This window comes from Culex pipiens, chromosome 3, assembly GCF_016801865.2.
Source record: "Culex pipiens pallens isolate TS chromosome 3, TS_CPP_V2, whole genome shotgun sequence".
NCBI lineage: Eukaryota > Metazoa > Arthropoda > Insecta > Diptera > Culicidae > Culex > Culex pipiens.
In genome coordinates this window covers 161,990,758-162,017,942 of record NC_068939.1, presented here as the reverse complement: position 1 = coordinate 162,017,942, position 27,185 = coordinate 161,990,758, and the positions used below count along the sequence as shown (strand labels likewise).

The 27,185-nt window shown below is 42.3% G+C and overlaps 1 protein-coding gene across 21 annotated transcripts in view; it reads right to left on the bottom strand.

Annotated features, from left to right (window-relative positions):
• Nucleotides 1–27,185, bottom strand: part of LOC120426072 (F-BAR domain only protein 2) — a 76,192-nt gene that overhangs the window by 39,596 nt on the left and 9,411 nt on the right. For 7 of the 21 annotated variants that reach the window (XM_039590759.2, XM_039590760.2, XM_039590762.2 and 4 more), the window contains exon 2: nucleotides 16,876–18,656. In XM_039590759.2, coding sequence (XP_039446693.1) covers nucleotides 16,876–18,627 — 1,752 coding nt within the window. In that variant the 5' untranslated portion in view covers nucleotides 18,628–18,656. Of the gene's footprint in view, nucleotides 1–2,870; nucleotides 3,456–3,637; nucleotides 4,481–8,341; nucleotides 8,681–9,315; nucleotides 9,892–10,228; nucleotides 10,845–11,099; nucleotides 11,706–12,014; nucleotides 12,876–13,464; nucleotides 14,299–14,455; nucleotides 15,145–15,269; nucleotides 15,831–16,126; nucleotides 16,710–16,875; nucleotides 18,657–18,886; nucleotides 19,466–25,533; nucleotides 25,991–27,185 lie in introns of those variants that run through there. The other 14 variants (XM_039590780.2, XM_039590781.1, XM_039590776.1 and 11 more) reach the window with 13 other exon arrangements.

Here is a 27,185-nt window from a genome sequence, read left to right as displayed (position 1 = left end):
ACCTATACATGTTAGGATACCAATAGCGCTGGATTCGTCGGGATAATAGTGGAGCAAAATAACTGTGTGTGAGTGATTTTGTGCATTAACCAGAAAGACCTTCCCATAGCATCGTTGCTCGGAAGGCTCGCCGACGGGTCTGTTATGAAATTCCTCCCCATAGCATCGTGATCCAATGGATACGAGTAATTTGTAGTATGGACAGTAACCAGGGTACATCACAAAAGATAGCCTTCTCAGGTGGTCGCAGTGAACTTAACCCAATGCCCATTGGGCAACAAATAAAAAAAAAAAAAAAATCGTATGCTTGATGATGAGTCTGCAACTTCAACTATCGGACTAACATTCCTCCCTTTCGTTGAACTGCAGGCTTCTTGGAAGGGCGCCGGTATTGACTAATAAAGTAGGGATCTTCATCTAATCTAATATAACACAAACGCAGCCAGTCCGATAAAAGCATGCTGGAAAGTCTTGTGATTAGATTACGCCCCAAGCACTTTTCTTGTCAATATTAATAATTGCAGTACATCCGAGAATACCCAAAAATGTAATACAAAAATCAAAGCGGCCAGCCCTACTGCGTTGTGTTTACCGCAGAGAGGATTCTGTGAACGGATCACATTTCACAGAATCTACAGGGGAGGAAGGATGCGTCGAATCAGTTAGGTGTGGTGTGTTAGTGTAAATTTGGTAGATATAGTTTTTTTTAGGATGGAAGCGGAATTGGTCAATTTGGGATTGAGGCACGGGAGAGTGGGGAATGGGTAGGATGGCTATTTATTTAATTTTATAATAATATAGGAAAATATAATCATTTAGCAAAAATAATGATGGAAAGATCTTACCATGAATCTGCACATCTTCAAAAGACTCAGCCAGATTGGATCGCAATCAAACTATTGTTATGTCTCAACCTATGTTTTAATATCATTTGATGCGAATTATTCTTAAACATTGTTAAAGTGGTTTGGAAAATGTGAAAAATGAAAACAATCAGATCCGTAGTAATTTTTCAAAACGGCATAACTTTGGATGCAATGAATGAATTTAGTGACAATTTACGTTGAGTGTGCTTGTTCACAATCAAGGTTACGTCCTTTAAAAGGATAGTAGAGCAATTATATGAGACAGCGGATAACGATAATTTTTCGCATTTCATTTATTTTGATGAAACTTTGTACTTTCAATGATTAAAAATTCATATTGCATCATTGGATCGTCCCTTATACTCTTTAAACAATTTTGGCAACCGTCCACGCAAGAAGATCCAAAAACTTATTTTTAATAATTTTTTGAAAATTCAAAAAAAAAGTCAAAAATTATCTTAAAGCTTTATTTTAGATATCAAATCAAATTTGAAATCGGAAAGTATTTTAAATAAGTTTGATATCGTGAACCGTTTTTGTGCAATTGTTTTTTTTTTGCTGATAAGGGACCATCCATAAACCACGTGGACACTTTTTAGGGAATCTCAAACCCCCCCCTTCGTGGACAATTGTCCATACAAAAAAAATCTTTTTTGTATGGAACGTGGACAATCGCCATACCCCCCCCCCCCTAAATTGTCCACGTGGTTTATGGATGGTCCCTAACGTGGCTTTCTTATACATGTAAAAGTTATGACCATATTTTTTTTCGAAAGGACCAGAAAATTTTCTATAAATTTGCTTCAAAGACATTTAAGGAGCATCTGAAAAAAAACTCAGGAAAAAAATAAGTTCTCTTTACGTTGCCAAAAATAAAATCTTTTAATTTGTAAAGGACAACAACAACAAATATGTGTCCAATTTTTAATGTAAAAGAAATATGGAAATTTCCGATTTTTTTTTTTCAAAATTTTCAAATTATTTTCGATTATTTAAATTTATTTTGCAAATAAATTTTTGGTGTGAAAAGTCCAACTAAAAAATATGTTTTTTTTTTCTCAGAGTTTCACTGTTTTTCTGAAAAGTTCTACGCAATACCCACAACTTTGGCGCAGACACCAAATCGATCTGAAAATTAGATCTCAAGAAACAGTTTTTTGAATATTTGAATCTTTTGTATTGACCGAATTCTATGTAGACTTGTGCAGACGAACCAAAGATGCAAAATAATTGCTTTGTTGATTGAAAAAGTACACACAAAGTTTCATCCAAATAAAAAAAAATAAAAAAAATGCTTTTCAAACGATCTTTTGTAATGGAGAAATCGAAAAAAAATGGTAAAAAAAACAATGAATTTACAACAAATAATTTTTTTCTTTGTTTTTAGTGTCACTGTTTATTTTTTAATTCTTTACTACGCTTAGACAAAAAAATCGACTTCTTTACTACGATTGAAGAATTAGGATGATAGCATGAATCACACCTGGAACGACTACCATAGACTTGGTAAATGCGACCTTTTAACTGTTTTGTACGGGCCACGTTTTACTAAGGCTAAAAAAATCATGGAATAAATTTTTTAAGACAAATTCAAAACGCAATTTGTGCACGAAACCTAGTAGAAATCCGCACAAAAACAATCTGTTAACAGATTGTGCCTCCACTCGGATGTTTACAACTGCATCCGTATCGCACCGTACACCAACAACAACCCTAACATCGCGGTGCAACGTGTAATCTGGTACCCGCACACGGTGACACGATGTTTAGCGAGCTCACTGGCGATAAACAACACGAAGCACGTTAATTTATTCCGTCCCCTACTATAGAAGGTATCCATGATTCTACCCATAGCATAATGGTACACGAACTTGTAGTCGTGAGGGGATTGGTAGTTGTTGGTTTTATTTTTTTACGGAACACACCCATCCATTTGTGATGTAATTGACGAGATCATTCATTTCAGGGGATTCGGGGGGCTACCTTATGAAGTGTAAATATTACCAACGACGGCGCCTCTCCAGCAACATCCGGTACCGCACTGAACGCTTTACAGACGAACGCAACCCGCAGACGATGTCCCCCTGCCAGCCGTATCCCATCCAGCTTCTGCTCGACCTTCCGCCAGTGGAACACCGTCTTGAGCAGCATGTTCCCGTAGGTACGCGTAACGTGCCGATACCACCGCAAAACCGTTCCGAACGGACGGAACAGTTGGAACAACTGCTCGTCCGCGAGCTCTCGCGGGATGTTCCGGACGTATAAATGCCAGATGATGGCGTCCAGTTCCGGACGGGGCGCGGTCCCGATGGCGGGTTTGAATAGGCGATCCTCGGCAAAGAAGGAACACGATCTCTTGTGAACTAGCAGAGGGTCACGGGCCTGCTCACCGAGGAATCGGCCGTGCAGTTCGCTGATGGCGTGTGCGGCTTGGCGCAACGTTGGCACGTAGATGTGCGCATATTTGGGCTGGAGCGCGATTCCGACGATGTCGACGAACTGGCCGAACAGGTAGGCGAGGTCCGATGCGTTGAGCGAGAGTTGGGCGTAGTTTGGGACAATCAGTACGACCATGTTGGAGGACACTTTCTCTACACTGTTCTACTAAATTGTTGCTGCGTTGTTTGAAACATAAATCGACAGAGTTCAAAAAACATTATTCGGTTTTGAATAGAATCTGGTAGTCACTTAGCCATTGAAAATTGGATTCGATGTATAATGACAAACAAATAGAGAGAGACACACAGAAGTGCAAACATAGAAAACATTACCTTATCCCTGAATGCAGACGATTCGCGACACTTCTCTACTCTCAGCCGGCGATCGTTGACAACTAGTGGTACCATAAGACGAAGAATCTCCGATGATTTGTAGCGTGTCTTGAGAATAAGAAAACCTTCTAATTTGCAGTGAACGGTTATGAGTACCACTTCACCCCACGGCTTAAAGTGTTGACGAATCCTAGCATCGCTGAACGCAAAGAGATTCCCGACAAAGAATTTTTCCAAATGGTAGCCCCTATTTGTGTCCTGGTCTCCGTAGCACCACTCTACATCCAGTGGAAAGGCAAAGCCTTCGACCTTGTCGAAGTGAATCTTTCGCCTGCGTTCGCCCTGAGTAGCTTCGTTGAATCGGGCCACGATGTCGCGCCAGTGGAATGTCGTCTTCAGTATTACCCACCCACATTGGTTGTCCGCCCGATGGAACCACCGAAGTACTGAGCCCAAGTTTCGGAAGAATTCCAGAACATGCTCGATCCTCGCAGTGTTGGTCACCGCGAACCGCCAGATGTAGCTGTCGAGGTTCAGCAGCTGTCGTCGCGTCCCGGGTAGCTTCGTCGAGCGGGACGAAGCCTGGCGGGTCTCGCGAGCGTTACACAGTGCGACACTCAGCGGTGTTGGGTCTGTGGCACTGACGAAGCGACCGTGAAGTTCGTGGATGACGTACAGCGCGTCCGTCCGGTTCGACACATGGACGTAGTTACGATCGCGTACCGTGTCAATTCCGACGACCTTGGTGTGTAATCCAACAATGGTGGCCAGATCAGCCTCACTTCGTTTCATTCCAGGAGATGATATGCGCAATGTAGCGACGGCCATTTTCCGATTTTTTGTTATTTTGAACTATTATGTACTGCTTTGTTAAGTATGATTACAAAAAGCCTGATTTGGTTTTGAATAGATATTGGTAGTCACCTATCGAGTCATTGGAAACCCTGAATAATGCGCTCTGACCAGATCTCTAAAACAGTTGGGAATCAGATTCAGAGAATATAAATTAAACAGAGGATAAAACTGAGATCGTACACTTTGGTTTCAGAAACAGGTAGTCGAGCGGGTACAGTGTACGGGCCGACAAGTCCTGGATATTGAAGTAACCGTGATTGGATGAGTTTGAAAAGGGAAAGAAATACTGATGAAGAAAAAAAGTTGCATGAAACAAACAAATTATTGTGTTGGTATGCGTGATCGGATATTCGAGAGTATTACGGAGTCAACATTATTCTCTCAATTTGGTTAGAGACCATTTTGTTCCCGGTTTCTCCAACAAATACACGTGGTGATTATTGCATTCGATCGTTATATTACGATCGTAATTTCTCGACTCACGATCGAGATTTCTCGATCGTAAGATTACGACTTACCATCGACAAATCTCGATCTACTATCGACAAATTACGACTTACCATCGAAAATCAAATTTCAAAAATTTCAAAAATTTCAAAAATTTTAAAAGTTTCAAAAATTTCAAAAATTTTAAAAATTTCAAAAATTTCAAAAATTTCAAAATTTTCAAGAATTTTAAAAATTTAAAAAAATTAAAAAATTTCAAAAGTTTTAAAATAATTAAAATAATTAAAAAAAATTAAAAATTAAAAAGAAATATATTTAAAAAATTTCAAAAAATTAAAAAATTAAAAATAAAAAAAAAATCAAAAATTTCAAAATTTTTAAAAATTTTGAAATTTCAAAAATTTTCAAAATTTAAAAAAAAAATTTAAATTTTTAAAATTTTTGAAATTTTTAAAAATTTTAAAATTTTTGAAATTTTTGAAATTTTTGAAATTTTTGAAATTTATTTTTTTTTTTTAAATTTTGAAATTTTTTAAATTTTTGAAATTTATAAAATCTTTGACATTTCTTAAATTTTTGAAATTTTCAAAATTATTGAAGACGAGCTTCGAACCCATATCGAGATTTTCTCGATCGTCGGTCGTAATTTGTCGATGGAAGATCGAGAAATTACGATCGAATGATCTCAATCTACTATCGACAAATTACGACTTACCATCGACAAATTACGATCGAAATATTACGATCGAGAAATCTCGATTATGAGTCGAGAAATTACGATCGAAATATTACGATCGAATGCAATAATCACCACGTATAACTTGTAAACGGTGCACTTTATCCAAAATTCACTACAGTACTTTTTGATTGCAAATTCGATTTTACATCGAAAAATGAAGTTGAAAAACTTTTGCGACCGATATTTCGATTTTTTGAAAAAAATTGTATTGATTCAAAAAATCATAACTCGGTCAAAGATTTTTTGCCCATTCTGGAAATTTCTGAAAAGATGGCATTTTATGTCCTCTAAAACATATCAAAAAATAAAAAAAATTTAAAAATAGTGTTTTTTGCAAATCAGGTTTTAGTGACAAAAAGTGAAATTAAAAATCACCAATTTTTTTTACCGTGAATCATTTTTTTTCAGTGTAGTCCATATCCATACCTACAACTTTGGCGAAGACACCAAATCGATCAAAAAATTCCTTCAAAAGATAAAGATTTTTGAATTTTCACATATCATTTTTGTATGGATAGCTGCCAAATTTGTATGGAAAATTATATGGACAAACTAATGATGCAAAATGGCTTCTTTGGGCATACTGAAGGCACCAAAAAAGTTTCAGCAGGATTAAAAAATACAAAAAAAATCGAATGACCGAAATCTCAGAGAATTGCTAAAAAAAACACTCTAATAAAGTGAAAATGCATACAAAATTTCGCTTCGTTTGATACCGATATTGCATATTTTGAAAATTTGAGAACTTTCGAAAAAATACGGTATTTTGTGAACAATTTTGAGTACATATTTTACTTTGAAACTTATTAAATTTACAAAATAGATATTCTTAGTGAATGCTCTTAGTAAAAATTTAACATGATACGGTTGAAATAAGTCGATCTTAGAAAGATTTTGAGTTATCGTCCATTATCGGCGATAATCTTATCGAAATAACGATACGATAACGATAGTTCTATCGTTATCGTCCCGACTATCGTTAACTTGATCACAATTATGCGACCGCCGTTTGGGTGTAGTATTTCTTGCTTTAAACAAATAGAGACAAGCACAAATCGACAGCTTCGCTTCGCTTGGACACGGTGATTTCGGCGGATTGCAGACTGGATTTCGTCATGTAGATGTGATGGTTTTGCCAAAACAGGTTGCCTAGGAATTGACAATTCATGGGAATGAAACCGATTCCGCCTGAATCCAATCCAATCTTCACCGCGCACCAGGGACAAGAAAAGGGACTTGGAAGATGAGAAGTGTCGATGCTCCACTTTTTTAAGGGGATAAGGGAAAATCTTCACGGTATCCCGAAATAAGTTTCGCTTGGAGTTGGACGGTTTTTGAGAAGGTCTAGGACATAATACACACACAAATACACAGAAGTACAAACAGCGAATATTACAAGCAGCATTTCCTGAAAGGCGGACCACTTGCGAGCATCTTCCACAATTAGCCGGATACCGTTCACAACTAGTGGTTTCATACGACGGATGATCTCTCCTGATTTGTGGCGGGTTTTCAGAATAAGATAACCGTATGATTTTTGGGGAAAGTTCACTAGCACCACTTCACCCCAAGACTGAAAGTGGTCACGTATCTTGGCGCCGCTGAATTGCAAACAAGTCGCCAAAAAGAATTCTACCAAATGGCAGCCTCGTTCCGTGTCCTTGTCGCCGTAGCACCAATCGATATCCCGCGGAAAGTGGAGATTTTCATATTTGTAGAAATGAATCCTTTGTTCGGGTTCGGCAAGTGTTGCTCCGTTAATGCGGGCCAAGACGACGCGCCAGTGGAATGTGGTCTTCAGTATAACGCACCCATATTGATGGTCAGCTTGATGCCACCACCGAACTACAGATCCAAAGTTTCGGAAACATTGCAGAACATCTCCAATGTTCGAAACGTTGGTCACCACAAAGCGCCAGATGTAGTTTTCGAGGTTCAGTTGCAGCAGCGTTCCCGATGGTTTCGTCCACCCTGATGGATCCTGGTAGTGGTTACCAAAGTTGACCTTCAACGGCATTGGGTCCGTTTCTCTGACGAATCTACCGTGGAGCTCGTGGATAGCTTGCAACGCTTCAGCGTAATTAGATACGCCAACGAAGGCATAATTGTTTCTGTCACTTATTCCCACAACTTTGGCATACAGTCCAAAAATGTATGCTAGATCTGCCTGACTCAGCTTTAAACCAGCAGTCGTCACATGTAATGTAGTCGCGGACATTTCAGTTAGTATTCAACTCAACGTGGCTACTTGAAGAAAAGGGATTACAAATTCGTTTTTTTAACAATGTTAAAACAGGGCAGGTTTTGAATAGATCTTGGTAGTACTCATAAAACATCTCGTCATGTTTAAATTTGATGTTGGTTAACGCTTCAGTTTCGTCATGGTATGATAGATTTGGACTTCCTGTATACGCCCCAATCGACAGAATTGAATTTTAGTGCATTCCCTGCAAATGAATAAAATTGAAATTTTTTGGTATAAATGGGCGTTTGGAATCATCTTAAGCAACCATGCGCACCCCCGAAATTAACCATTTTATTTATTGGAGCGTGTTCAGAATGCCCACATCTATCGTACCTTGACAAAACTGAAACGTTTACGTTTCACGAAGTTTCACAAACATTACAAACATACATCACACAGGCTTAAGCCCTACAATTACCAGCGTCATTCCCTCGAAGTAGAACACAGTATTGTGCGCCACTGCCGCCACCACCGGGCGACCGTGAACCACTAGGCAGTTCATCCGGCGAATGATCTCGTCAACGCTGAGCGTAGAATTGAGCCGCAGGAAGCCATACCTTTGCCACGGTACAACGTGTAACCGCAGCACCTCACTCCACGGTCGGCAGTGATCCTGGATTGCTGCACGGACCACGTCACTGTAGGAGTCACCGTCCGGGACCAGATTCCCGATGTAGAATTCCTTGACATCGGCATCTTCTTCGTGCCATCCAATCGAGTTCAGAAAATGAGTATCGTCCATAGCGTCGAACGAAACCGCCAGCTCCTGTCCGGCGAGCGTTGTCCCGTTGAGAAGTGACACTACGAAGGACCAGTGGTGAGTCGTTCTCAGAACTACGCGTCCAAACTTGCAGGACTCGTGAAACCAGCGGATAACGGTTCCCACTTGGCGAAAGAGCTTCAGAACCTGGTCAAATTCCAATCCTGGCGCGATGTTATCCACGGCAAATTGCCAAATCGGATCGTCGAGCCGGCGGTGCGGTGTCTGCACCCGTTGAGGTACGAGCAGATTTTGCGTTGGGTTCTTCGCCAGTTCAACCTGCAGCGGTGGAAGGTACGCTCCCTTTACGAACCGCCCGTGCAGCTGTTCTAGGACGTACAACGCCTGGTCACAGCTGGGCACGTCCACGAACGCGTACCTTTCTTTGACGGATATTCTTAACACGTCGACAAAGTGCCCGAACAGGGAGGCTAGCTCCGCCGCTCCAAGCGATAGCGGAGCGGTGTTCTTGACAAACAGAGTTGTGGAGGTCATATTGGTATAAACACTGCTGGATTTGAACAATCAGGTTGGTTTTGAATAGATATTGGTAGTAATCTTCAAAACAGAAACAGGCTTTTGTTAGTACACACTAAACACAGAGTACACAAAAATGACAAAATGTTAGTTACCGTAACTTTCGTAGGATCCCGCGCGTGAGTACAGGGCGCTCCTGACCGATCGACGACCACCGTGAGGCGGTGACTCCCCAGCCGAAAACCGTTCAGCTGGGCTACGACTCGCTCCTTCCGACACGTAATCCTAACCAGTACGTGTCCGTACGTCTTGTACGCGTTTCTCCAGCTCCAGCATACCACTCCGAACGGTTGAAAAAGGTCCTCAACCCGTTCAAAATCCACGTCCGGATCGATGTTACTCACGACGTATCGCCACATCGGGTCGGCCAGCTTAACACGGTGCCGACTTACGGTGGGACGCTTCCCGCAGTCATAGCTGCCACCGCGTTGGAACTTGACCTGCAGCGGAGGCCACTGCGCGCCCCGAACGAATCGTCCGCACAGTTCGTCGATGACGCGGTAAGCTTGGGTACGACTGGCGACGTGAACGTACGCACAGTGCTGGATAACTTTGATTCCGACCACCTCGGCGTACAACCCGATCAGGTAGACCAGATCGGAGGAGTCGAGCGCGAGCAAGGAACGGTTCGCCACAAACAGTTTGGCGATGGGCATTTTCTTTTAGTGTTCTTGACTACTAGAACTATAGCGAGAGATACGTTCAACTAAACAATCACGGCATGTTTTGAATAGATGTTGGTAGACTCATATAAGTTTGGCATTGCTGGATTGTAAGCACTTCGCTTAGCTAAAGACGGTGATTTTAGCGATTTGCAGACTGGACTTCACCATGTATAATCTGATGTAATCCATTGTCGGCCGCTCCCATATCCACCGCGCACCAAGAAAGGGATTTGTAAGACGGAACTTGTCGATGTTCCACTTTTTAAAGGGGATAAGGGAAAATCTCCACCGTATCCTAAAAGAAAACACGTAACAACACACAAACAAAGACCCAAATGTTTACCCTCGAATCCCACGGCGTCCCACGCGGCATCGATCCGACGGATTCTGGCAGCTCCCTGGACCGCACATCGTTCTTGCAGATCGCGATTCTCAAACGATGTCCCGCCAGGGTTGTGCCTCGCAGGGCGTCCAACACCTGCTTCCAACGAGCGGAGGTTTTCACGATAACGGCTCCGTGCGTTCCGCACACGTGACGGTAGCTCCAACAGACGGTTCCGAACTGAGCGAACAGTTCCAGGACGATTCGGAAGTCGGTATCGCGATCGATATTTCCCACCACAAACTGCCACGCGGGCTGGACAAGATCCGGTCTGTTTCTAACGGGTGGGAGCTTTTCCGTGTGGGGTTTCTCCGACCGGGACTTGACTATTGATATTCGCAATGGGACAAAATCCCCGTCCCGAGTTTGAAAGAAGCGACCTTCAAGTTCGGTCACTGCACGGCAGGCTTGTTTGTGGCTAGCGACCACCACGTATGCGTGTCCGGGCAGTACAGTTATCCCAATCACGTCAACGTACAGCCCAAACAGGTATAGAAGATCCGGTACATCAAGTGGAAGCGAGTCCAAACTGTTCAAAACCAGTGTTCTGAACGACATTTCTACTGTTGTGTTGTCCCTGGAATTATTTAGATGACCTGTAAGAGCACGGCCAATGTTTTGAATAGAATCTGGTAGAATCAGCTTGCAAATGTCTGCTGTTTGCTACGGTATGTCCACGCATCTTTCCTCCCCTAAAGATTCGTTCATAGAATCTTTATCATGCGAATTATGCAACGCAGTAGGCCTGGCATCTTTAGAGGAGTAGTATCCGTTATTTTCTAGTTTAGTATACAGTGAACAAAAAACACAAAACACAAAGAAACCATTTTACCCTTTGATCGTGAGTCCTCTCGACGAAGCTCCCGTTCGAATCTTCAACCGTAGCCCGTAGCGAACGCGCTTCGCTCATGCAGATCGCAAAGCTCAACCGTTGTCCGGCCACTACGGTTCCGTGTAGTAACTGAAGCACGCTCGTCCAGTGCTGCGCCGTTTTCACGACCACGAATCCAACCGTTCCGGACGTATCGCGACCGCTCCAGCAAACCGTTCCAAACGGGCGGAAAAGGTCCAAAATGGCGCCGAAATCGGTCCGCTCGTGCAGGTATTTCACGCAAAACTGCCACATGGGAGTCGCCAGATCGCTTCTCATCCGGGCAGCGGGTAGCTTCTGTCCCGCAAAGTGGTACTCCGTCAGAGATACCCGCAGCGGAACGAGATCTCCGTTCGGGCCCGGAATGTATCGTCCGAACAGCTCGTGGATGGCACGGATCGCCTGTTCTTGGTTCGGAACGTTAACGAACGCAAAACTGCCGTTGATGTCGATGGATAGTACGTCAACGACGTGGCTAAACAGGAATACGAGATCCGACCCGTCGAGCTGGTGTAGGTTTATGTCATGCACGAGCACTGTACGGGGTTCCATTTTGAAAACTGAGTTTTCACTCGCTGTTACGGAATCTGCGAGCTATTAGTTGGAGGTATTCGATATTTGACCTTAACCTCGTGTGTTGAATAGATCATGGTAGTATCTGCATTGCAAAACGCATCTAAATACATTTAATAGCACACAAGACGCGAGTTTTTCGCTTCGCTTGGAAGCGATGATTTGAGCGGATTGCGGACTGGATTTCGTCATGTATATCTGATGCTTTAAAAGGGGGGATAAGGTATAAGACACAAGACACGAGTTCAGAGTACAAGCCAGGACACAAACCAACATTAAAAGGTAGTAAATTTCTACTATTACCGTTGCAACATCTTCAATTTCGTCCTCCACAGGTATCGTCACGTCCAACCTGCGGCCGCGAATCACGACAGGACCCATCTGTCGTAGAATCTCATCTGCGGAGTATCGTGACTTTAGATCCAGGTAGCATATCTTCCGATGAAAGTTGAACGAAATCCTCACAACCTGTCCCCACCGTTGAAAGTGGCATCGTAACTCGGCCTCGTACTTTCGACCCTTTCTGGGCAAGCCTCCGATCAAGATTTGCATCATCCGGAACCCTTTAGCTAGCGGCGCTGGAATCGATACCACAACTCCCTTATAGCACGTTGCAAACATGTGTTTCCGATCGATAGTGGCGTACAGTCGATTGCCGGCCAGGGTCGTGCCGCGCAGCGTATCGGTCACGATGGTCCAGTGCGCTGATGTCTTCACCATGACCGAGCCGTACGTTCCCGAGGCATCGCGACTGCTCCAAACGATTGCTCCGAACGGTCGGAACAGTTCGAGCACGACGTTGAAGTCGGTGTTCGTACCCAGGTTGCTCACGTAGAACTTCCAAATCGGGTGCGCCAGATCTGGTCTACTCCGAGCGGGAGGTAGCTTCTTGGTTGGCTGTCTTGCTGGCGATTGTTTCTTCAGGGATAGTTGCATCTGAACTAGATCTCCATTCGGATGTTGAAGGATGCGACCGTCCAGCTCGTGGATGGCACGGGCAGCGTCACTCAGAGTTGGAACTAAGACATTTGCGAACCCAGACTTGATGTCGATGGCTAGTACGTCAACGCACGTGCCAAAAAGATAGACGAGATCCGATACATCGAGTGGTAGCTGGTTCATGTTTGTGACCACGATTTTGGCAGCCATTTTTCGCTTTCTTCACTGGAGTTTACACCTTAATAGTTTATAGATCTGCTCGTTACAGAATCCTCTCTGCGGCTAGTGCAACGCAGTAGACCTGGCCGCTTTATGATTGGAATACATTTCTAGAATGACTGCTCGACGGAACGTCCAAGGTTTTGAATAGATTATGGTAGGTTAAAAATCTGGTAATATTTTCATTACAGTCCTTGTAGGGATTAATGAAATGCGTATACATTGATCCTACAAGACATTAAAAACAAAAATCGTTATATCATCGCTTCGCTTCGCTACGAGACGTTGATTTTAGCGGATTGCAGACTGGATTTCATCATGTAATGATTTCCAAGAACCCTATAGGAATTGATAATTGTCAAGGAAAGGGATTTTGAAGATGGAAGTGTTGATGCTCCACTTTTTTAAGGGGATAAGGGAAAATTTCCACGGTATCCCGAAATAAGTTTCGCTTGGACGTTTTGTTGGCAAGGTGTAAGGTCTAGGATACGCTCGAAGCAGGCATTGCGACCATTAGTTAGTTATTTTTAATTGAAATATCATTAAATTCGCCACATCGGTATGAAAATCTTTACAAACTAATATCTAGTATTACCATTGCCAAATCCTCCGTTTCGTCGCCCACCTCCACGACCAACTTGCAGCCGCGGATCACGAGAGGGCCCATTTGTCGAAGGACCTCATCCGCGGTGTAGCGTGACATCAGGTGCAAACAACAGATCTTCCGACGAGTGCCGAATGCCATCCATGTCACATGTCCCCAGCGCTGGAAGCGGCTGCGCAACTCGGCTTCGTACTTCTGCCCGTCTGCCCTGGACAGATTCCGGATCGTGAGTTGCGCTATTCGGAGATCCGGCTCTTCTTTAAAACGAGCTGTAAACGCGATTTTCAGATCGAAGATAACCTTCAGCTGATGTCCGGCCAAGGTCGAACCATGGAGGGATTCCAGTATCGGTTTCCAGTGCGAGCAAGTCTTCACGATGACGGATCCATGCGTTCCGGACCCGTCCCGGCTGCTCCAGCAAAGCGTTCCGAAGGGTCGGAACAGGTTCAGAATGGCGTTGAAGTCGGCCGTCTTGTTGAAGTTGCTCACGTAAAACTTCCACAGCGGTTGTTCTAAGTCGGGCCTGATCCGAGCCGGAGGAAGAGTCGTGATCCACTTGCTGGCAAACGCGCTATAGTTCAGCGACAGGCGCATCGGGACAAGCAGCCCGTCCGGACATTGGATGTACCGACCGTCTAGCATGAAGATTGCATGTTGAGCCTGTTCGGGACTTTGCACTTGAACGTTTGCGTATGTGGACGAGGCATCTATGCCCAGTACTTCAACGTACTGGCCAAACAGATAGACGAGATCCGATGCATCGAGCGAAAGAAAGTCAAAGTTTGTGATATGCACGATTTTGGATCCCATTGTTCACTTGCTTCACTGAAGAAATGTTGACTGTTTTGTTAAGAGATCTGCCCAACAGAGTTGCCAAGGTTTTGAATAGAGTATGGTAGTATAGAATCTGCTCTACAATTACATGGAAACATACAGACAATAATACCTAGTTCTACCAACGAGCACACAACGAATAAATTACCCATAAATCTCGCTTCAGCTTGCCGTATTTCTGGCATGCCTCAACCGTCAAGCTCGTCTCCGAAGGATTTGACATGTTTCCGACATAGAACCGCGTTGCGTCAGCAATCTCTTCCTTGCAACATGCCACAGGCAGTATTGCCACTTGTTCAGATCCGATGGAAATCTTCAGCCGATGCCCAGCTAGAGTTGTTCCCTCGAGTGAGTCCAGTACGTTCTTCCAATGGGTTGAAGTTTTCACGAGAACAGCTCCGTACGTACCGGAAGCTGAACGACAGCTCCAGCAAATCGTTCCGAACGGTTTGAATAGTTGTAAAACATCCTTGAAGTCAGCTTGCGAGTCCAAATTGCTCACGCAGAACCTCCAAATCGGTTGCACCAGATCCAACCTAGTTCGAGCCGGAGGAGGTTTCTCTAGCGATCGTCCCGCTGGCAGGGATTTCCTCCTCGATACGTACAACGGAACTAGATTTCCGTTAGGTTGATGCATGAAACGACAATTCAGTTCACGGACGGCTCGCGTGGCTTGGGATTGGTTGGGAACTTGAATGAATGCATGTCTGAAGTTGACATCGATGCCCAGAACGTCAACGTACAAGCCAAACAGATAGACGAGATCCGGGGCATCGAGCCCAAGAAGGTTTATGTTTGAGACCTGCACGATTTTGGCTGCCATTTTCTTCACTGTACCTGGGTGAATCACGAATTTGATTTCTTTACAATTACAGATATTAACAGATATAACAGGTTTTGAATAGATATTGGTAGGATCTAGCAGGTCACACAGATCGTGTTTCATATTAGCTTCTAATTACCTTCGAGGACAAAACAGTCGGACAATCAGACGTCGAGTCTCGGTAGATCTTCAGTCGCTGCTCTCCCTGCACCGCTGCATAAAATCGCGCAACAACTCCTCTCCAAGAGCACTTGGTCCGCACCAGGACATCGATCCGATAAGCATCCCAGCGTTTACTCCAGCAAACCTTCCCGAACGATGCGAACAGTGCCAGCACCTCGTCGGGATCCAACTCATGATCGTGACTTTTCACGATGAACCGCCACACGGGTTCAGCCAACTCCGGTCGCTTCCGAACCACCGGTGATTCCAGCTCAAGCTGTTTCGGCTCATCGTCGGCCAGCCCCACCCTCAGCGGCCACTTCAAGATGCCGGGAAAGTGTCGACCTTGGAGCATGCCAAGCGCAAAGTTGGCGCCGGATCGGCTGGCCACGTACACGTTTGCACGCTCGCGGAGCACTTCAATCCCCAGTACACGGGCGTACAACCCGACGAGGTAGACGAGCTCGGATGCGTCGAACGCGCGGACGGCTTCGCCGTGAATGTGCAGTGCGGCGAGGACCATTTTCTTTGCGTTCACTTGGTGTTCTTCATAATAGTCAGACAGTTTTCGCTTCACTAGAAGATGGTGATTTCAGCGGAATGCAGCCTGGATTTCGCCATGTAATGCGATGATTTTCTAAGAGAAAGTTGCCAGGGACAAAGAAAGGGATTTGGAAGACGAGAAGTGTTGATACTCCACTTTTTTAAGGGAATAAGGGAAAATCTCTGAGGTATCGCCAAGTAAGTTTCGCAACATAGTTTCAATAGTTTTGAATAGAAAGTGGTCAGTTCTAAGGATTGCTACAAAAAACACAAAAGAAACAATATAATTACCACTTTGGTCATCCCGCTAAGGGCAGAAACGCCGTCGTTAGTTGTTACGTGAGTGATCAAGAGTCGGTGTCCTCCCAGGAAAGTTCTCCGTCTTAAGTGCTGCAGCACAATCTGCCAGTGCATCGTTGTCTCCAGGATAACGGATCCGAACGTTCCCGTACCATCGCGTCCACACCAACGAACCGTCCCAAGCGGTCGAAACAGTTCCAGGACGCGGTTGAAGTCCAGTCCCGGATCGATATTTCTCACCCCAAATCGCCATATAGGCTGGGGAGGATTCCCAGGCGGTTGTTGAACCGCCAGAGCAGTACGTGTCCGATATTTGGCAGGAGTGACGCCTTCATAGCGAACCGTCAACGGTGCCAACAACGGACCATGGATGTAGCGAGAGTTGAGCTCGTGGACGGCTCGCAAAGCTTCCGAGCGAGTGCTCACATGGACAAATGCGAACCGTTGCTTGACGAAAATGGCCACCACTTTGGCAAAGAGGCCAAACCAATAGGCCAAGTCGGACGCTTCAAGCATCAAATCGTGTCCTTGTTCAACGAACAGGTAGTACGTGGTCCCCATTTCGGTATAGTCACTTTGGGTAAGAATAAGGAAAAGTTTCAATCCAAGGAACAATGACAGGCTGACTCAGATAGTTTCGAATAGAACTCGGAAGTGCTCCATCATTGTGCGATGTATTACAAGATCCACAAGACGCAAACAAACAAAACAACCCTCGAAACGTTACAACAAGTAGTTACCTTAGCCATCACTCCGTCAACGTCGGTACAACCAAACCGCATCGACTGGAACACACTCAAACGATGTCCGCCCAGCTTGACCCCGTCCAGCCTGGCCGCAACCGTTCGCCAATGGTGCGACGTCTTCAGGAAGACGGATCCGTACGTACGATTCGCGTGCCGAACGCTCGAGCAGATCGTTCCGAAGCGGAGGAAGTGTTGCCGCACCTGCTCGAACGGTACCTCCGGGTCGATGTTCTTCACCACGAATCCCCAAATGGGTTCGGACAAGTCGGGACGCTTCCGGGCCGGAGGCAAGTTGAAGCAGAGGTTGGAACCCGTGCCGGTGTCCTTGCTGAGGCTAACCTCAAGCGGAGGTAGCGTAGGTCCTCCGACGAACCGACCGTTCAGCTCGTGGACGGCTTGTACCGCTTGGGATTGGCTTTTCACGGTAACGAAGGCGTAATCTCGGTTCATGTAGACTCCCACGACTTCCGCGTACAGTCCGAACAGATAGGCAAGGTCCGACGCGTCCAGTGATAGCGTAGATGCTTTCGACACGTACAACGAAGTCGGGACCTCAGCCGGGCGTTTTTCTTCAACTACTTGGTCGTCCACTACGAACGGATTGAAGTCAGCGTCGCCGCAGATCGTAACGACGACGCCTGCGCCTTCTTTCTTGTTCAGCTTCTCCGTGATGGTCGTCCAGTGCTGGTCAGTCTCGAGCAGAATCCACCCGGAGCTGGGTTTTGTGACGTTCCGAAAGCTGAAGATCGGTCTGCCGAAGCGGCGGAACAGATCGGTGACGTGCTTGAGCGGCTTTTCCGGATGGATATTGCTCACCAGGAAGCGCCAGCAGTACGGTTTGAGCCACGGACGTTCGCGGGGAATCGTTGGTTTGGTGATGCTTGCCGTTACCTGGAACGGGTACGCGATGCGGACTTGTATCGGTTGGCCACCGATGACGCGAAAGTTGAGCTCTCGAATGGCGATCGCTGCCTGTGAACGGTCCGGCACGTAAGCGTACGCGTACTGGTCGCGGTAGCTTAGTCCTTGTAGATCAACGTACAAGCTCAGCAGATAAATGATATCCGATGCGTTCACGTTGGGCGATATGTTGGACAGCAACAGAGATACCAGGGATTTCTTTGAAGAAATCTTCAACCCGGCCTGGCTCTTCCTATGGACCGCATCGTCCCGAGCCAATACCTTACTGTTCTTTTCATTGGCCAACTTTGTAAGCGATACCTCGGTTATGGTTGCCTCGAGTAGCGCCGTAACTCTGATCCGGTATCCTCCAACCAGCACAAAATCCGTACCTTGCGTAACCCGCAACCAGTGGTACGGAGTCTTCAGCAGAACGTATCCACCGATTCCGTCAACGTGACAGCAGCTCCAGACGACCGTTCCGTACTGGCGGAACAAATCCAGTACCTTGGCAAAGTCAGTCGCCTTGTCGGTACGGACGCCAAACCTCCAATTACGATCCTTCAGATCCGGTCGCCGGCTAGTCACACGTGGGACCTCCGGCAGCTTCCCGGGGTCATGCTGCTTATCCGTTGCCAGCTGCACCTGGAGCGCTTCTCCGCAGATAACACGCCCATGTTGCTCCTGAACGGCCCTCGCAGCGCATTTGTTGGCCACGTACACGTAGGCTTGGTTTCGGTCAATCACTTCAACACCTTGCACTTTCACAAACGGATTGAACATGTGAACCAGGTCCGAAGCCGTGATCCGGCCGACGGCAAAGTTGTACACGTGGAGTTTCTTCATTTTGCAGTCAGTTCTTTCATGGTTCTTCACTAGAAGGTGGAATGGAGAACGCTTAGACACTGGAGTGCAAAAATTTTGAATATATTTGGTAGATTTGCATTGCTGCCATCAAGAATATAATACGAAAGATATCTTAGGATTGAACTTGGGTATTTCTCGCTTGGATTACATTAGATTCATCAAGAAGACTCATGAGTCAAATATCAACACCAACCCCAACCAAACAAATCACAAACATAACAAAGATTGTCAAATTTACCGCCGCTTCAGCTCCCATCTCCAGCACCGCACCCGGACCAACGTCCAGGTGACTGATCTTCACCGTAATCCGATGGCCGCCGACAATCGCTCCGCACAACCCTTGCGCCACGGCCGTCCAGTGCAGGTCGGTGCTCAGCTGAACCAACCCAGTGGTACGAGACCCTGCCCGTTGCCAGCAACCGGGAGTCCCATACCGTCGGAACAGCTCAACCACGCGACCGAACGGCACCGCCGGATCAATGTTCCCGACATAAAAGTTCCAGCTGCATCCGCGCGGGTCGGCTTCGCCGCTCGGGTCGACTCGGGGGGACATCGTCGCCCCGGCTGGAGCGGTACAATTTCCGGTGATTCGAACTTGGATGACTCTACCGCGAACCACGCGGAAGTTGAGCTCCCGGACAGCGCGGACCGCGTGGGATCGATCGGGTACGTACACGATGGCGCTGTCGGCACTGAGCTCGGCTATTCTGAGCAGATAAACGTACGAGCGGAACAGTTGCGCCAGTTCGGATGGGGCCATGTTGCGGGCCAGTCCGGTCACTAGTAGCTTTGTGGCGGACATCATTCCAGGCGCGTCTTCTTGCTCAACTTCCTAAAACTTGAAAGTTGTGATCAGATCGTGGTAGTTATCTACCACACTGAGTTTTACTAACTGTCAAAGGAATTAGTAACTTGATTACTAATTGCTCCACAGTGAAAACTAAATGAGAGTCTTAAGTAATCATAAACTCTACAAAAGCTTCGAACAACATAATAAAGAAACATTTCAACTACAACGATGAGAAGCCAGCTTGGCTGGAAATTGGGTCTCGCAGCCCAGATTTAATAAAATATCTTAATTTCTATATCAACAACAATATCAAGACATTGATACATACAACACAAATGTTAAAATGGCCAGGCATACTGCGTAAAGTTTATCGCAGAGATGATTCTTCGTTGATTTGAAGAGAGTTTGAATGTCAGTTTTCAAACAATAACGCATTCACGGAATTGCAGAGGAAGAGAAAGTGGACCCAAATTTGAAATCTTTGACATGACTAGCCTATTATAAATATATCTGAAGTATTTTCAGCATTTATGGAGTTAGGCAGATGACTGAATTCCACTATTTATCTGGGCCTGGCTCATTGTGTAACACCAGCAGCTGATGTTTGAAAGATTTTTTTTTTTGTCTTTTTTGTAATTAAAAAATATTTGCAAATAAGAGCTGAAAAAACTTGTTATGAACAATTTATGTTCGGATAAATTGTTATAATAACTTTCAAAATAACAGCAAAATGTACAAGGAATAACTTATCTGTTAACGCTTTTTAGTTTTGTATTATTTTGATTTGTGTGAATCGACTCGTTAAGTCCAAAGAAACAATTACGCATAATTTTTTTTTTATGCTGCTAGTCTGCTACTCTTCGTACAATTTAAGGTGAAGCTGTTGATCATTTTCGAAGAAAATTGATCATCACTCTAAAATGCTCTGTATCTCATTAAATTTAACGAATTTCTGCACCAAAATGAATCAGCATGAAAATCAATTCTGTTTCAATTATGTTTCAAAATTTATTTAATTTTTTGGTACAATCATTGACGTCCTAGTTGGCAATCATTGATTAATGACGATTTCCATAACTGAGCAGTTCTATACGAAATCGATCTTTTTTTTAATTTTAATTTTTGTTTTTTTTTTAATCCGGCTGAAACATTTATGGTGCTTTCGGTATGCCAAAAGAAGTCATTTTGCGTCATAAGTTTGTCCATATTATTTTCCATACATATTTGGCAGCTGTTCATATAAAAATGATGTATGAAAATTCAAAAATCTGTATCTTTTGATCGATTCAGTGTCTTGGGAAAAGTTGTAGTTATTGATTTTCCGAGAACATTAAGAAAAAAATTCGACAAGTCTGATATTTGGCAAGGACTACACCCAAAAAACATGAAACACGGTAAAAAAATGGGTGATTTTTTATTAAACTTTTTGTGACTAAAATTGATTTGCAAAAAAAGAACTAATTTTTAATATGTTTTAAGGGACATAAAATGCCAATTTTTCAGAAATTTCCAGGTTGTACAAAAATCTTTGACCGAGTTATGAATTTTGGAATCAATACTGATTTTTTCAAAAAACGAAATATTGGTCGTCAAAATTTTTTAACTTTATTTTTTGATGTAAAATCAAATTTGCAATCAAAAAGTACATTAGTGAAATTTTGATAAAGTGCACCGTTTTCAAGTTATAGCCATTTTTGGGAACTTTTTTAAAATAGTCACAGTTATTAATTTAAAAAAAATAGTGCTCATGTTCGCATACCTTTGAAAACACATTTTTTGAAAAGCTAAGAAAATTCTCTACATTTTGCTTTTTTGAACTTTGTTCATGCGACCCTTAGTTGCTGAAATATTTCCATGCAAAGACTTAAAAACAGGAAAATTGATGTTTCCTAGGTCTCACCCCAAAAACCGTTTTCTAATGTCGATATCTTAGCAACTAATGGTCCGATTTTCAATGTTAAAATATGAAACATTCGCGAAATTGTCTGCTTTTTTCGAAAACAATATTTTCAAAGTTTTCAAATCAAGACTAACATTTCAAATGGGCCAAACATTCAATATTACGCCCTAAGAAAACACCATTTTTGGGTTTTTTGCAAACCATTTTTAAAATGTGTTCAATTTAAAGAAATGCTCATGTTCAAAGGAATGGAAAACTCACAGAAAAATAATGTTGAATATTTTAAAATATGATCGATTTTATTGAAAAACTAATTTAACAAACAGTCCATATAAAAAAATATTGAAACAATTTGGCAGAGGCGTCGCGTCCACCTGTTCAACCTGTTCATAGGACAGGTGATCATTTTGATTTCTTTCTGAAGAAAGAATTAAAATATGTTCATCAAAATAATTGAACGAACACGCCAACTCTTCTTGGAACCATGAAATAGCCAAACACATTCGTATCATAGAGCGCCAATGAAAATTCTCCCAAGCAGCTACCAACCTGTTCGGATTTCTCCATGCACGAGTTCCCATACAACGCATCCAAAAATACACCGAAAGCCCACCCTATTTGTACACGCTGGACGGTATGAATGTGGTAGTTCAGGGTGTGCATGAATGCTTTTGCACAGTCGACATAAAAGCGCGCGAGGCGAGACACGAGCAGGGAGAGAGCAAAATCTGGAGTTTTCTCTCTCTCTTTGAACTTTGCTCTCTCCCTGCTCGTGTCTCGCCTCGCGCGCTTTTATGTCGACTGTGCAAAAGCTTTCATGCACACCCTGAACTACCACATTCATACCGTCCAGCGTGTACAAACAGGGGAGTCTTTCTGTGTATTTTTTTATGCGTTGTATGGGAACTCGTGCATGGAGAAATCCGAACAGGTTGGTGGCTGCTTGGTAGAATTTTCAGTGCGCGTTAGATTTTCATTGAGAGCTTTATGGATACGAATGCGCTTGGCTGTTCCATGATTCAAAGACGATTTGGCGTGTTCGCTCAAATATTTTTGTAAAACTTTTTTAATTGTTATAAATAGTTGAACGACATGTTGCTTTCAAAAAGCGTTTTAAACCGAAATAATGAAATAAATAGCTCTGTTAAAAGTGAGCAAGCAAGTTCATCGCCAGATTTGCAAAATAATTTGGAAGAAAATAGAACAAAATCTTTACCCTACCAAGCATACAATAATTTCCTTTACATGTTGTTTATCCAAAAACAAAAATCAAAATAAAATTATAAAGTGATGTTTTTATTTTATTTTTTGTAGATTTTCATAATGTTCATTGATATTATTTTTTTCCCTCTAGTTTTTTAGGAAAACTTTGAAAAGAAACGTAAAATACAATGTTCATGGCCCAATTGTTTTGGTCAGGAAACTAGATCACGTGATTTCAGGATTAGAATGGTCAATATCCGGAATGTTTGCTTAGTGAGAATTGAGAATAATGATTTTTTTTTTTTTGCTCTGATCTAATCCAATGGAACATAAGAGAAGTCATTCTAAAGAAAACTCTAGGGAAAAACTTGTGATTGGATTACGCCTCAAGTTTTGATTTAGTTTTTTTATTTACAAAACAAGCTAATTATTAATAACTATAATGTAAAAAGCATTCCAATTTTACACTTCTTGAAGAATAATAATTGCTGTAATTTGAAAGAGTTACTATTTCAATAAAAATCATGTGATCAACAGTTCTCATAACAATATTGCTAACATCATCTATTTTTTTTTTATTATATATAAAAGATATTTTTTAAATATGATTCAGCTAAAAAACTTGAAAATTACTAAAAAGATTGTTTGAGGTAAACATTTTGGCCACGCGTCGCCTCTGCAATTTGGAAAGAACAGAAAATGATTCAAATTATGCCTAAGTTGAGAAATTTTCTAAAAAACATCAAAAGTTGAAAGAATTACTCATATTTGAAAGAATGTAAAATTTACAAAAATATGACTAAACCCAGAATAAATTATTTCAAAAGCATGACAACACTCATCGAAATATTAGAGAAAGGATGCAATATTCTGAGTACCTTACAAAAATTGTATAACATGTTCAGTTTTCTTACAAAAAACCACCCTTTCAACTATCTTCCGGACTTTCTTCCAAATGTTTTTTTAAGCTTAACTTTTGAAGTACTTTACCAGACTTCATAATTTTTAATAGGGACTTATGGGACCCCAAGACGATTCGAATGAGGCCAAAATGGTCCAATCCAGTTCAGCCAGTGCCGAGATAATTGAGTGAGAATATTTCGGTGCACACATCCACATCCAAACACACTCACAGACATTTGTTCAGTTTTCGATTCTGAGTCGATATGTATACGTGAAGGTGGGTCTAGGATCTCGTGTTAAGGAGTTCATTTTTTTGAGGCAAAACACACATTTTAAATACCCGCTCAGTCTTGAACACAGAAAACTGTTAAAAATGAATTAAATATTTATTTATTCATTTGTTTTTTTAAGGGTGCTATGAGCTACGAAACTTTTTAAGGTTTATAGGACCTATTCCAAAAAAATAATTAAGGCAAAAAATTTCACGAAACTTTGTGTTCAAACTTTGAAAATGAGATCAATATTTTCCATGATATTCCTTTAAAATTTAGGGCACACTTTTTGTAAAAAGCTGACTTTTTTGGTACAGTAAATTATATTTAAAAAAAAATGCTTAATCCACCTTTAGGTGCCTTCCTAACATTCACTTATTTTAATTCAGAATTGCATTATTCCCGCTTAACATGTTTAACAAATTAATCTTCATTACTTATTTCTTTCAATAGGGTTTTAAGATCTTCAATCTTTTTGGCTCGTCGGTAAGGTCTTTTGATAACCTATCCAACGATAGTTCACATGATCGATCCAGACAACGTTTTCATCAAAATATCTTAGATCCAGCCTCTGATAAGTGTTATAATTACACTTAAGTGCTCATAACATTTGAAAGCGTTGTCATATCTTAAATTTTTGGACGAGAAAGGTCTTTTGATTACCCATCTATCGATGGGTCGCATGATAGATCCGGGCAGCGATTTTATCAAAATATCTGAGAACCGGCCTCAAAAAAGTGTATAAATAACACTTAAGTGGTCATAACTTTTGATAGCGTTATCAGATCTTCGATGTTTTATGCTCATTTGAAAGGTCTTTCAAATAACTTTCTAAAAATGTATAACATGACGACAAAAAAACAAAAACCACCCTTCCGGACTTTTGTTAAAATCGTTTTTTACTTCAACTTATCTAAACTTCATGATATTAACTAGGGCCTTGGACGGATTGAATGAGACCAACACGGTCCAAATCGGTTAAGCCATTCCGGAGATAATCGTGTGCATATTTTTCGATCCAGACACACGCACAGACATTTGTTCAGAATTTGATTCTGAGTCGATAGATATACGTGAAGGTGGGTCTACGAGGTCGAATAAAGAAGTTCATTTTCAAGTGATTTTAAAACCTTTAAATTAAGTAATCTAATGGTAGTTTTGTAAATGATGCTGTTCTAGTAATAATAATGTGAAGATCTTCGAAGCAAGAAATCCATCGTTTGATCGTTTAAAAATTGATTAATGTTCCAAGAAGTAAGGTTGGTCGAAAGTATTACTTTTAGTAGATGGTGATATTGATGATGATACTGACGAATGTGATACAACTAAGGAAATGTTCAGGTTATAACTATTTTTTACATTGCAGAGAGACTAAGCCACACCAAACACAAAAACAACGAAAAACTGATTATGTTAGTGAAATGTTAGTGTGAACTCAACACCGGCTTCGCACAATTCTAGTCAAGGTGGTTAATATCTAGCAAAAAGACTAACCTCTGACTACAAGGAAACTTCTTCTAGTAGAATCCCTTCCAAAAAAGTAAAAGCGCTATTTTCGTGTGTGTTGTTCAACAGCAGCAATGCTAGATAACTACCAAGATCTATTCAAAACCATGCAGCCGTGTCAAGCAAGGGGGTGAGGTGCGAGGGGGTTGTTCCGGGAATGATTATGAAGCTGAGGGTGGTGGTGGTGGTGGTGAGTGAGGGTGCAACAAACGTCAAACAAAAGCCATTCTACGAATCACACGCGCGCACACTACTTCGATTCTACTAAGCGGTCCCAAAAAGCTCCGGCACTTGCACTCGTCGACACTCACCCAAAAGTAATCGTTAAAATCCACCGTCATCTTGGCAAGGCCTGCTCTTACTCTCACAACGGATCTTCACGTGCTTTCTTTCTCTTCCCAGGATGATTCTGTGGTGTCCTCTTCTTCTGGCTCCTTCGTTCTGTTTCCTTTCTTCTTCAGCGATATCACAGATTTGCGGCGACCTCGGGCCAAATCGCAATCTTCACGACCTCCATTCCGGGCGAGGATTCCACGACGACGACACTTTCATTGCAGCACAATTCACTTTCTTCTTCCTCTGGTATCATCAGCCTGGTGTGGCGTATTCCCGGCCCGACCACGACCTTTGAATACTTAATCAGCAACTTTTTCGCTTCTTCACCAGATAATCCAGAGCTGTTTTCTTCCTCTTTGCTGTACACACACTCTTTTCCCCCGCCTCTATGTCGTTGGAGGTTATTCAATTTGCTATCATTTGACTCTTACTCTGTGGGGAACAATAAAAAAATAGACACAAGCACACACATGATAATAACGCCAACTTCACATAGGAAAAGCTCCACTCATAAATAACATCACGTTGAGCTGTTGGTTGGCTGGCAGCACTGATGATTTTAATTCATTCCGTGTTGCGTTTTTTTTTTGTTTTCCTCTTTTCTTTTTTTCCATAATGCATGACATCCATGATTCATGGCAAATTATTTTTTTCGGTAACTGTGTGCGCTCCCCCCAGGCCGAAAGCTCCCGAGGCGTCACGGTTCACTGCCCCTCCGGAATGGGGCTGGGCTTGGCTTTGACGGTTTGAAGTTAGGGAGCTGCTAGGTGTCACACTGGAAGCAGGTCGTTTCGCTACTGTTGGGACGAAATTTTTAGTTTGATAATGATAATTTTGGTTTTAGCTACGAATTTGATAGTTTGAAGTGAATATAATTAAAATACTTAAACACACAGTAATTCGATTAAAAGGAGACATGACAACTTAAATCCCAGTTTTGAATTCCCGACTTTTTTCAGAACCCCAAAAATATTAGGAATATTTTCCAAATAAATGTTGAAAAAAATCAGCTTATTGACAATTTTAGTAAAATAAAAACTAAACAACAAATAAAAAAACTTCAAAAATGGAAGCATTATTTCGAATCAGAAAGGATTTTTTTACGTCTTAAATTTAATAATTTTTAATCAAAATACGCTTAAATATGATAGAAATTTTTATAACTTCAAAGAATTTTACATTAAGGGACCATCCATAAACCACGTGGGCACTTATTTGGGAATCTGACGGTCCAAACTTAACTGTTGATAAATTAAACATTTATGAAATTTACTGATTCTTCCGAAAAAAAGCTTTAATTTTTTTTTTTTTTTTGAGATCAAGACTAACAAAAAGGGCCAAACATTCAATATTGCGCCCATTTGAAATGATAGTCTAGATTCCAAAATATTCTTAATATTTTTTTAGAAAAGATCATAGAGTTTCACAAATGTATCATTTATTGACATATAGAATTGTACCATTAGTTGCTGAGATAATGGCATTTGAAAATGTGGGACGGTTTGAATTAGACTTAAAAAACTTAAATTTTCTTATTTTTTTTTTGCTATGTTTCAGCAACAGATTATAAAATTTTACAAATGTTTCATACAATTTCATAAAATTTCCATGTACGAAAATCACAGTG